This window comes from Daktulosphaira vitifoliae, unplaced genomic scaffold (genome assembly GCF_025091365.1).
Source record: "Daktulosphaira vitifoliae isolate Bord-2020 unplaced genomic scaffold, ASM2509136v1 Scaffold_4, whole genome shotgun sequence".
Taxonomy (NCBI): Eukaryota; Metazoa; Arthropoda; class Insecta; order Hemiptera; family Phylloxeridae; genus Daktulosphaira; species Daktulosphaira vitifoliae.
This window is the reverse complement of record NW_026099575.1, coordinates 8587047-8600128: the sequence shown is the minus strand read 5'-3', so window position 1 is coordinate 8600128 and position 13082 is coordinate 8587047. Positions and strand designations below refer to the sequence as shown.

Sequence of the window (13082 nt, the reverse complement as noted above, 5' to 3'; positions counted from 1 at the left end):
TATCAAATGATAGGTAACGACATCAAGCATCTATATAAAAAAAAATTATATTGATACGTTCATTTTTGAAAAAGTTACGGCATATTTTAGTAAAAAAAATTGAAAAAATTTCGAAAATTAGCGATTTTTAAATTTGTAATTTTTTTGGAGGTTTCCCCCATTTACGGGGAACGAGGGAATTTTTTTCAATTTTTAAGGGTAATGTCTTCGACTAGATACGATTTGTGATCTTTTGACGTATCGTTGAAAGAAATCCGTTCGGTGAGAGCTGAGAAAAAGTGGTAACAGACACAAAAAAAAAAAAAAAAACACACATCATAGTAAAACCAATACCTTCTCAGCTTCGCATCGAAGCTAAAATAATTTAGTATGTTTTTAATAAGGTTGACCGCATCGTCCATCAGATCACATGTTTTGATATAGTTGCTAACATCCTAATAAAGACTTGGTGAAGGATAGGAAAGTGTGTGGTCAAGATTAAAGCTACAATTTAAATTTTATGTGTATTTACTTAGAGTATTGTATTGTTTTTTTATGACAGTGTAACTGTTGCAAATGTGTTTCTATGACACTTTATATGACTCTCAAATTATTTTAATTAAAATATATTTAAAAAAATATAATCTGCAAACTTATTGACCTAATAAGCTATAATTTTCACAATCAATGTTATAATATATACACCTCTCATTATTCAGTAGTCCATAAATCTTTGTCTATTAATCATCCAAGTAAATATATAGAGTGATTTTTTTATCATAACCCATTCAATTACTTACAAAATAAATATAATTTAAACATTTTTTTTTTTTTTGGTTATCTTTAGTTACACATTATTCTTGAATTATTAACTATTTAAAACTTTTTATGTTCATATCTTATTATATATGCCTTGTAAGAGTGTCAACTTTGTTTTTTTAAATGGCAACTCATATTTTGAATTTAATAAAATGTTTGAATTTTTAATTCAATAGTAAGTGGCATTTGAATTTTTAATATAGCTTTATTAGTTTATTAGTAAACATTTAAAGTTTCAAATTTTTGAGTTAATATACATGTATATTACACAAGAGATTATAAATACAGGTAGCTAATTGGATTTTTATGACATTGCTGTCACTGTCACGGATTGTTTATTATCAATTATGACCAGTGTTGAGAAGGAACTGGTTCCAAAAGGAACGGATTCCTAGAACGAGTTCTTTTTGAAGGAACGATGCTAGGAACTGCTTTCTTTTAAAATAAAGGAACGAGGAAAATGAACAAATTCCATTTTTTAAGGAACGTGAACGGAAATTACAGTTCCTAAAAATTTTTATAAACATGTTTTAGTGTAGTTTTCTTCGTATCTAGACATTAAAATATTAAGGTATTTTTAGTTGACTTTTGACAATGGAAGTCCTCTATATACCCAGCCGAGATCGTAGGCTGTTTAAATGAATCAATTGACTATAAATAGAGTTATTATCACATGTAGGTATACAGTAAATATTTAATATATGTGTACATATATTAAATAATGCACCGAATATTATCGTCGTTTCTTGTTAACTAATATATGTTAAAGGTTTTGGGTTTTCTGATTTATTATTTCTAACTTATATGTAGACAATAGACATTGGTCGCGTTGACACAAGTCGTTAGCATTTACTACCTGCTTATAAATATAATTTTCGAATACTTTTAGATAAGGAATACTACAAATTTGTTTAGTATTCGACTGCTGATGAAAATCATTGATGACCGTTATCATTATCTCATTGCCACAATTTATTAAATAACTTTGTTACATAAAAGGAACGAAGAGTGGAACGAGTTCTTATTTTGGAGGAACTGGATCTGGAACAAGTTCATTCTTAATATAAAGAACTAGGATCTAGAACGAGTTCATATTTTAGAAAATGAACGGGGAACGAAACGAGTTCCATTTAAAAAAGAACTTTCCCAACACTGATTATGACTATCAATAGATATACTTTTTGTATTGTCAGTTAGTATATTTATAAATTCACAACAATGTTCTTTATTACCATTGATAATAAAAATTCTGTGTAATTGCGAATATCGATGTTTAAAATTTGAATTAGTGTTGATTTATTTTTTTCATTTTATTAATATTATCGTTGAAGATATTATAAGAACTAGTAAAATTATCAGGTAACATTCTTTTAAATCCAAAAGAATATTTATATTGTTATTTTATGACACTCGATCACACCCCAAATCAATGGTAACTCGAACTCACACTTTAACTCTCACTTTAAATCACTCAACAATACACTCTCACAATTCTTTTCTTTTTACTTTTAATTCCATTTTTTATTAATTTTTGAGTTACCACACCAGTACTAAGCTATTATTGAGCCTGTATTGACTTAGTACTGCACTACTATTAAGCTAGTATAGAATCCCGTACTGATCTACAGTACGGTCAGTACAAAAAAATGTTATCATTTGTGAGTTATGTCAATACAAAATATCAGTACTGGCGCAGTATTGCGCCCTTAGTAAATTTCTGCTTGGGATGTTCCAAAATTATATTATATTAAATTGAATATTACTAAATTGTTAGAAGTCTAATTATTTTTTTAAAATTATAGATTAATATGGAACATCCATATAAATCCAATTGTTCCGATAGTAGAGATTCATAAGAGAAGCACTGCACCCAATTTTTTGTAAAATTGGATGGGGTTTTACCAATCGGTAAAGCCAACGCAAGTATGACATTGCTAGAATTTTGCGATAGATTAATTTAAAAACATATTTTAAAATGTTTTAAGTAGTAGATAAATGATAATACAAACAATATCATTAAAATTATATTAGTCTTTCAAAGTTATAGCATTTTAATTACAAACTTTTACCATAAATACAATGGCATAAATTTGTGAAAAATTAATTATTTTTAAATTACTGATATTTTTCGAAAGTGTGTTTTACCAAAGTTAACTTTATCGTTCAGTTTGTTTGTATTATTTAGTTGGAATTTTTAAAAAACTTAAGTTTACTTTAACTAAATACATTATAGAATTTTTTTTTATTGTTGACCTATTTATAATGAATACATTTAATTTTTTAAATTAACTATTAAGTATTTTATTATGAATGAATATTCTCCTAAAAAATTCTGATCAAATCGAATTTTCAGTTGATATTATGACTGATATACTAATATTGATACTAAATTTTCATATTTTGAAAAATGAAAATTTTGGTTATTCTTGATGTAATTATGTAATTTTGTACACAGTAAATATTCTATTAGTGTATATAACTTTCGTTGGTTGAATTTTGTTAATCAGTTTACAGCATGACAAGTATTTACAATTATTATTTCATTTTTAATGTGTTCAAATATCTGGATTGAATCCTATTGAAATTGAACATTGCTATAAGTCAAAAGAAGGATATGAACTGATGTTAAATGCAGAAAGGGAAACCAAAACAAAAACACTTGGACCTAGTTTTGTACCAAAAAATATATTTGAAGGCGTATGTTTTTAAAATATTTCACTATTCCTGCAAAAAATTGTGTGAACCATTAAAATTTTTTATTTCCTTAGGTGTACAACGATAGTAAACAAGTTGCTGCATTGCAAACTTAGAAAGTACTATTTGTGCAAAATTTCTGGCACGTAGATTAAATAATGTATGCTACCAAGGAAAAATATCTAATAGGTTTTTCTGCTAAAAAGCTTGTTTCTCCTATATAAATAAAAAATAAATTAGAATTCATAATTGAAATTTTTAATAAATGACGCTTTTGTCATAAATAATACCTTTAATTGTTTTAATTATTATATTTATGTAGACATTTTAATTTGTATCAATCTTTTAATTATTTTTTACAAGTTTGATCTTAATTTTCTTACGAACACAATAAGAAAATTTACGTTTAACAATTTAGTGGTAAAATTGACTATAAATGTTTTTACAGTAACATTATGTTGAATTAAATATAACTATTTTTTTTATAAAATGCTGCCTTTATTTTATTTAGTATTAATATATTATAAATTATTAAAAAAGCTGTCCTGATGGATTTTTTAGATACGCCTAAATTAATCAACAAAAATATATGTAAAATAGTTTTTAAATATTTTTGAAATGAATGAAATTAAATTATCATAAATAGTTTTGATTTTACGAAAAACACGTGAAAAGTCATGATTTTCCGAAGTCTAATAGCTTTTATAAATTCATTTTCCCGTTATTTCCCAACTGTAATTTCATAGCAATTAAAAAAAAATTAACAGAATTAGTAAACACTTATATTTAAAATTTTTAGTTATATAGAAAAATATGACTGATATTTTATTCAAATAATTATATGAAAAGTAAAATTAAATAATGTTATGGGAAACATTTTTCTTATGATTCATTTGTAAGGTGGCTACACTGTTTAGCATTATATATTATCATTGGTAATAGGCTGTTATTGTTTTAAAAAAGAGTAGTAGTTANTAACACTATTTTCCTGTATAATTTTTGGTTTTCGTTACATGTGGGCGTATAATCAACATTATAGATACATAAACAAATTTTTATTGTTTATTATTAGATATCAACAATAAAAGATTCAAATTTTTTTGAGTTAATATACATGTATAATACATAACGGATTACAAATATAGATAGCTTACTGTTTCTTTATGACGATATTAGCAAGGCTATAGCCTTTTTTATCAATGGTAATAAGACACATTGTTGTGAGTTTATAAACACACTAACTGGCAATACAGAAATTATATCCATTACTAGTGATAATTGACAATAAACTCTCCGCGACTATAACAGCGATGTCATAAAAAACTAAAAAGTGAAAAATAAATGTAGTTTAAAACAACCTAGTATAGTGGAGTCACGCCATAGTGGGGATGTTGTATAGTAAGGTCCAGTATAGATTTAATCTGACAGTGATTAAAATCACTATCATAAGAAAAGCTTTGATGCAAATCTGTAGACAGTGTTTAATTCTAAAAAATTAATGGACATNTCTGTAGACAGTGTTTAATTCTAAAAAATTAATGGACATAAGCAACATCAACTTCTATTTCCTTAATTATACCCAGATTAGTTTTTCTTTCAATTATATATTATATAATTTTTAAAATTAATTGTTTTCAAATTATTATTGATTTTGATTTTTAATATGTTAAAAGTAATCATTTTGAACATACTTTTTTTTTCCTTTAAAGTGAAAGTTTTAATAGAACAATATTCATAAAATTCAGTGAATCCCCCTAATAAGATATTTTAAAATAAGATAAAATACAAAACTCAGAATTTTATTACAAAAATAGCATATTTTTGAAGGCGGTAGCCTTTTGTGCATAGAAGATAGGTCGTCTGGACAAATTTTTTTTTTTAATTTTATAGTCCATGACATAACTTTTGATTTGATATTTATTTAAAGAACGCAGTATTTCCGTAACATTTTCCAAAGTTCAGTTGAAAAAATTAGTTTTTGTAAAAAAGTTGCTATTTTAAAACCCCGCCAATGAGCCGGTTAAGTGTTAGATTTTCAAAAAAATGATATAAAATGAAAGGGAAATATCTAAGGTTTTAGTATTAAAAAAAATTATGTTGATTTGTTGATTTTTGAAAAAGTTATGGAAGTTTTAAGAAAAAAAGTGAAAAAAATGACAAAATTTACCGATTTTTAAATTTGTAATTTTTTTGGTTATTTCCCCTATTTGTGGGGAATGAGGGAATTTTCAATTTTTAAGGGTAATGTCTTACGATACGATTTTTGATCTTTTGACGTATTTTTAAAAGAAATCGGTCCAGTGAAAGCTGAGAAAAAGTGGCGACATAAAAAAAAAATAAACATCATGGTAAAATTAATACCTTCTCAACCTCGCATCAATGCTAAAAACTGAAAAACAAGCTTTACAAGTATATCGAACTATAAAGTTAAAAATAATTGTTAGTTCGATATGCTATATGCGTGTTTTTCAGNTTAAAAATAATTTTTAGTTCGATATGCTTTAAAAGCGGGTTTTTTTTAACTATATTTATTAGTTATATAGAAAATATGACTGATATTTTATTCAAATAATTATATGAATAGTAAAATTAAATATATGTATAGGTAACATTTTTCTTATGATTCATTAAAAATTTTTATTTATGGTATATTTTTTGGAAGTGAATTGTACGACGAGACGCAGAAACTAAAATAAAAATTAATTTAGACATATTTTTGTCTTACTATCTTGTTTTTAAAATAGTTATATTGATTTTGGTTAATCGATTTGATTCATTTAGTACAAAACAAAACGAGTATTTATATAAAATAATGATATTAAGACGTCATCATAAATTATTTTTCAACTTGATATTATTTTTGCAAAAAACTGTTAAGAAAATGATATTTTTTCAAAAAAGTATATTTTGAATAAAATAAAATTTATTTTTCGTATATTAATTAAAATTATAATATTTAAATAAAAATTTATTTTTTTTTTATGTTGTAAATGAGGTATTCAAAACATTACCAATAAATATCTGTCTGGAGTTTATTCATATTATGAATTTAAATTAAAATTACTTAGTTTTACAAAACAAATACGTTACAATAAAATCATAAAAATAAATCGTTACAAGCGCCACAATCATTTAAGACACTAAATTTGCTTATTTGATTTAAATTAAAGTAACGTTTTATATTTAATGTTCTTAAAAAAAAGTAAACTTATTAGAAACGGCGTACCTAGGCAAAATAACTGCCATGGTCATTTATGATCTGATATTTTATTTGTAGTTCTATTTTATTTCTATATGTCAAGTGTTCTAATTTATCGTAATTTTAAGTTTTAAAATTCAATAATTCAAATAATTTTGTAAAAATTATTGCGAAAGTAATTTATGGCTAATTGAAAACATCTAAATAGTTTGTTAAAAAGAAACTTAAAATCTAGACTAAAGATAAAAATAATAATAAATACTTGTGTTTGAATTTCACAGGAGCTTTAAAAATATTGTAAATATTTCATTTAAATATGTAAAGAGAAATTGATGAGTCGAAATTTTTTTATATTATTTCATTAGGAAAGAGGATGTTGGTTGTAGATCTTAACGATGAAATCAATGGTACTCACGGAGGTCAAACGTTGCAGACTTGTTATTTAAAATAACACATTTTGATAATCAAATGTTTTAATTGTTGGCCAATTAAAAAATGTTTTGTTATATTAATTGGCTTAAATAATATGATTTTTTTTTGTATAAATAGGATAAAAAATGCTGTTTAAATCGACACCGTTTGGTGATTTTTGCTTAAGTTATTTTTTGTGATAAATGAGTACGTATATTCTTTAAACAATTTAACTGTTACATTTTTCTCTAAGTATAACTAAATTTTTTTAAGTTTTTTGTATATATATTTATAAAAAAATATGGAATCGCATTTGTTTTTCGTGATAACGACGTTAGTGATATATTTTATAATTCCATTTCAAGTTATCAGAGATATTATGTTTATTGCATTGGCAGTTGTGTCGCTGCAGACTTTTTTGGAGTTGAAACTTTTTAAGAAGAAAATTACTTCAACTAAACCAGTAGAATCCATTATGAATAATCGCCGCCCAGTTATGACTACACATCCTATTAATTTGGAAACACCTATTTTGACAAAAAATTCAATTTTAAAAGAACCGCTCATAGAAGATAAATTTAAAGGAACTCCGATAATTGAAACCGAAAAAGAGCCCTCAAATACTAATACGAACATTTCATTAATGAATAATGAAATTGAACCCGTCAAAAAACTAAACCCAGAAATTGTTACGAAAACTGAAATTGAAAAAATGACCACTAAAACTCCTACAGAGACTTCTGTAAAAGCTGTTAAGTCTTATAACTCAGACTTAATACAGTTCAAAAACAATAATTCAACACAACCATTTGAAATAGTGCCAGGAAATATAATTACTACAAATCAAGAAAACCGCACCTTAATAGAAAATTCACTCAAATTTAATAGAATACAGTCTAAAAATTTAACAGAAAATATTATAACATCTAACACTAACAGTACGTTGCTATGTAAAAAAACTGAACTTTTTACTCCAAAAGGCCTGGAAAAGACTAAAATGAATGGAAATTTACAACGAGAAAATAATAACAACAAAAATTCCGCAATTAGAACTCGGCCTAATGACATTAAAAAACATTTATGGGATAAGAGGTATTTATTGTTTTCAAAATTCGACGAAGGAATCATGATGGACAATGGTAATAAAATTATTATTTCAACAAACTTAACTGTTTTACTTTATTTGACGTTTTTTTTTTTTTAGAATCATTTTATTCAGTATGTCCCGAAATCTTGAGTACACACATAGCGTTAAGATGTCCAGGCCTACACGTCGCTATGGATCCGTTTTGTGGTGCTGGTGGTAACGTCATCCAATTGGCCAAAAGATACAAACAAGTAATCGCTGTGGATAACGATGCTAATAAATTGGAATTCGCGAAAAGAAATGCTGAGATTTACGGAGTCAGAGAGAAGATTACATTTATACTGGGAGATTTCTTTGAAATCGCAGAATCCTTAAAAAAATATAAGCCACAGGTAATAGTGACTTCTCCTCCATGGGGCGGCCCTTCGTATAAGAAACATAAAATTTACAGTCTCGAAAAGCATATGTGTAGCAACTACGAAGGAGGCGGTAAAAAACTCTTCGACCTGTTGAGAAGTATTGCTCCCAACGTAGCACTTCACATACCTAAAACTACAGGTCGAAACGAGGTAAATGAATCAAATTTCTATAAGTAAATCACAATTGTAGTTAATGTCGATCAATTAATTTTCTAGTTGATACAATTTGGCAAACTATTCGATCTAAACATGGAAATTCAGCATAATTATATTGACAATAGACACGATTCCATCACTGCGTTTTTCGGCCGCTTTTTCAACATGAACACTAAATACTTATCCAACGACAATAAACTTTACACTAATAAAAAATTCTTGAAGTATCCAGAATCAGCTGATAACTATTAATGTTAAATATTAANAAAAATTCTTGAAGTATCCAGAATCAGATGATTACTATTAATGTTACATATTAATTCAATCAACTTTCACTATTTTTCGATTAAGTACTGCTTTGAATTTTGATTTTTTCTAATTATTTACATTATACTGATAAAAGACACATACAAATTTCGAAATATTCTAATTTTCACATTAAACATACTACCGATTTTCGAATAAATATAAATACATTATAATTCTTAAATTTTTACCGCAGCATGTTGTCGGATGACATATTTTACTGAAAAGTAAATTTAAAAAATTGTATTTTCATTATATACATTTCATTATAAAACATATAATTTTTTTATGCGCTTGATTTGTATAACTTGAATTCATTTTTTTAATGATTTTAGTTTTATGTTTAATATTTTTACTGTAAATACTACATTAAATTATTCTTGAATTTATTTTGTTGATTATAAATAAGTAAATATATTTTATTTCTTAAAATTATTTAACTCAAAATATTTGTTATACTGTATTCTATAATAAATAATTATTATAAAAAATGAAATGCTTCTAGTTATTTTTCAACAAATTAATTTGAAAATATTTCATTGATTTATTATTAAATAAATGTTTAAAAAGTTGATTTATGTTGTTTAAAAATAATTAAAACATTTTTTAGTGCTTATAGTGGTTTTTGAATAAATTAATGATAATTGATACTAATTAAATAAAATTGTCATAAAAAAAAGTAAAAGGAAGTGTAGTATAATTAAATAATTGGCTATATGTGTGATATTTATATTTTTGTCATAAAAAAATCGATGAAAGGATAACTAAAATGAATATGAATATAAAAATAGAGTATAAATATTATGTTTAACGGAGTTTTGATGTTCGTTTAGCTGTAAAATGAAAATAAAAGAATACTGTATATTATCATGAATTCTGTGTTACGATACAATGACCACTTATATTTTGTCGTAAAATGTAGATCGCAAAAAAATCACTTCCGTATGACGCACACCTGAGTCATATTAATTCTACAATGAAATGTGCAACGATTATGGAGAAGAATTTTACGACTCTTAATATTTATTGGTTGTACTATAAAATTAAGAAACTGTGTGTGTTTACGTAAATTGCAACTGTCCAGTTGTTGGGCGCCAAGACTTAATGGCTAAATTGTTTTTTTTATATAGGTGTTAAATTCAAATTAAACATTTACGTTGAACGCAAGCTATTACGATCTCAATGGTGAGTAAATAGTCATATATAATATTTTCCTTTTTTTTATTATCTGTTATTTCCTCGACAAAAGTTATTCTTCATTTATCTTAGGTCTATTTTTTTAATTTTTATGACATGCTTAGAAACGTAATTTCTTACCTTGTGTCCAGCTAGCTTGACCGTTTATTGCGTAAAAAAAGGTACACATATAAAGAGAGCACTGACTTTTATCTAGTTATTTATTTTGTAAAATTATGCAAATTATTAAACTTGAAATATTACTTCACTGTAGTTCCTTTCTATACCTGGTGTCTGAGTATGTGTGTTACTTTATATTTTAAAATGAAAATTTATATAACCAGATAGATTATGAGAACCAATGTTTTACGAATAATTTCAACTGCTTGATGTTCTAGGGTAATGATTTCAACAAATTATCAGTATCTTGTTCAATGAATCAAACACTTATCTATCTAAATTTAAAATACACTCTACAATCTCCTTAGTGACATGCCATAAAACATTGTTTTACTAACAGTTTTAACCACTTGATGTGCTAAGGTAGATTATCGAAATGCACTTATTAAATAGACAATCCAATTGAAGAATTAAAAAAAATTCTTAATTGAAACAACTCACAAAATACAAAATAAAAAATTAATTGTATTAATAATTTATAAATATTTAAAAATAAAAATAAAAAGATAAAAAGGTTAAGTTATTTTTTTTAATTTACATTACTTATAAGAGATTTAGATAATAAACACCAAGTGTAAAAATATTCTAAGTTAGAGAGACCACAATCGCGAAGTATTCTGGTTCAGAGATGTTTCATGACCAAATTTTTAGAAAAAATCAGGTGGTAAATGAGCTAGAAATTGCTCTTTTATAGGCCTGTTTTATGAAGGGGAGACTTAATGTTTTATATTTGTATTGGTGTTTTATATCTATCATCTTCCATAATAATGTGCTTTATTAGAAAAATCATCATTATAAAAATATAAATAAAATAAAAGTATAAGTGCTAAATATCTATTACAAAATTATTTTCTAGAAATAACAATTATCTTAGTGTTTGATACTTTTCATGTCAAACTTAATGCCAATCTTAATGTTTTTAAAATATACATCCGTTGTTTTTTAAGTTTTTTTGTGATGTTGGATTTGAATAATATATTTAACTTTTTATTTAGTAAAATATTTAGACGCTAGTAGTCAATAAAATTTTTTTAAATATTAATTATTTAAACCACATAAGGATAAATAAAAAGAGAAACACTAAGAATCGTCTCTTTTCTAATATATTAGTTTGAAAATTCTGAAACCCATAAAAATTCTTTATTTAATTACAGCATCACAAGACGAATACCTTCTTAGTTTCGCTTTAAAATAACAAATGAACAATGTAAGAAATGTTGAAAACTTTACTCAATTGAACGTGTTATAAATATTGATTATAATTGTAAAAATCCATTGTTAAATTCACGTGAAATCTAAAATCATTTTTTTTTTAGTTATGATTTATTAAATAACATGTTACCAACATATTTAGAATATTATAGAATAGTAGTAAAATACTCAATTAGAGTTAAAAAATGAATAAATAACAAAGAAGAGTTACACGAATCCTTAATTATGTCGGCGAACATAGAGGCAGGAAGTACGGACCGATTGACCAACTGACTAGCTTGAAGTCAATGAGGATCGGTGCTACCTGCCGGGCTGAGAGAGAATGAGGGTCGCCTGTAGTTTCAACGACCGATAGTTTGCAAGAACCAAGTCAAGGGAGAAAGACGTAGCAGTTATTCCCTGTCTATATTTCTTATTATTTTTGTAAGTTATTTTTTTTTAGAATAAAACAAGTCAGTTTGGGATTAATTATGCACCGTTAGTAAGCTTATTTATTTTTTTGTTGCATAGAATAAATTTGTCTACTAAAGACAAATAACATAATATTATTGCTTGAGGGCCAATACACCTAACATTTAGAGCAATTCTAAATACAAACTAACAGCATTAGTCCACTTACGCTCAACTGCTTTAGGCACGATTCACGTAACCGGAAAGTGATTAAATAATGGCGGCGTCGTCCTGCGAAGTGCTGTAACTATGTGTTATACCTTATTTCTGTCTTCTAGTCATCGGTGTCGGGGCACTGCGGTGGTCGACACAAGTCTAGTGTACTCGTGCAAGGCGGTACTCTACTGTTGTGTGCCGTCGTTATTTTAATGATTTTGAGTATTTTTCGATTGCGTTAAATACATTTATAACTTATAGCCAAATTATTCAAATAGGTATAAGCAAAGAAATATGCATAAGATGTTTTATTTATTTTTTATTCGTTTAATTATTATTTTCTTTAATTTTAATTAAGTACCTAATACTATTTATGGATTTAAAATAAAATATTAATAATATTTTACAAAATTATATACAATATACCATCAAACCCAGCTTGTGTAAGTTTAATGAAGTCAGGTTTTTTGAGCATTATGAGATATTAAAAAACCCAGCACAGGGGGGTCGCGGCACAGTGGTGACGTGGCATAGTTGTATCAAGTATAATGATATCTGACAGTGATTAAAATCACTATCAAAAAAAAAACGCTTCGATGCAAATTTTTAGACAGTGTTTAATTTTAAAAAATTGGTGGATTATTCCAAAAGCTTCATAAACTGCTAGTTCCTTATTAATATCCTGATTAAGATAAAGTATGTCGAATGAAAAAGGGATTATTAAAAAATAGTATTTCCCATAAAAAAATTATATTGATCAATACACTTTTCAATAAATTATAGCATTATAAAGTTAAAAATGTAAAAAATAAAATTGAGAATTTTCACACAATAATAG

At 25.8% G+C, this 13082-nt stretch overlaps 1 protein-coding gene across 1 annotated transcript in view; it reads left to right on the top strand.

The window, feature by feature from the left end:
* Window positions 1-7514: 7514 nt before the first annotated feature.
* LOC126904752 (trimethylguanosine synthase-like) overlaps window positions 7515-13082 on the top strand; it is a 17190-nt gene continuing 11622 nt past the window's right edge. Inside the window, exons 1-2 of the mRNA XM_050683976.1 lie at window positions 7515-8241; window positions 8307-8758. Of these exons, the coding sequence (XP_050539933.1) occupies window positions 7578-8241; window positions 8307-8758 (1116 nt within the window). The 5' untranslated portion in view covers window positions 7515-7577. The remainder of the gene's footprint in view (window positions 8242-8306; window positions 8759-13082) is intronic.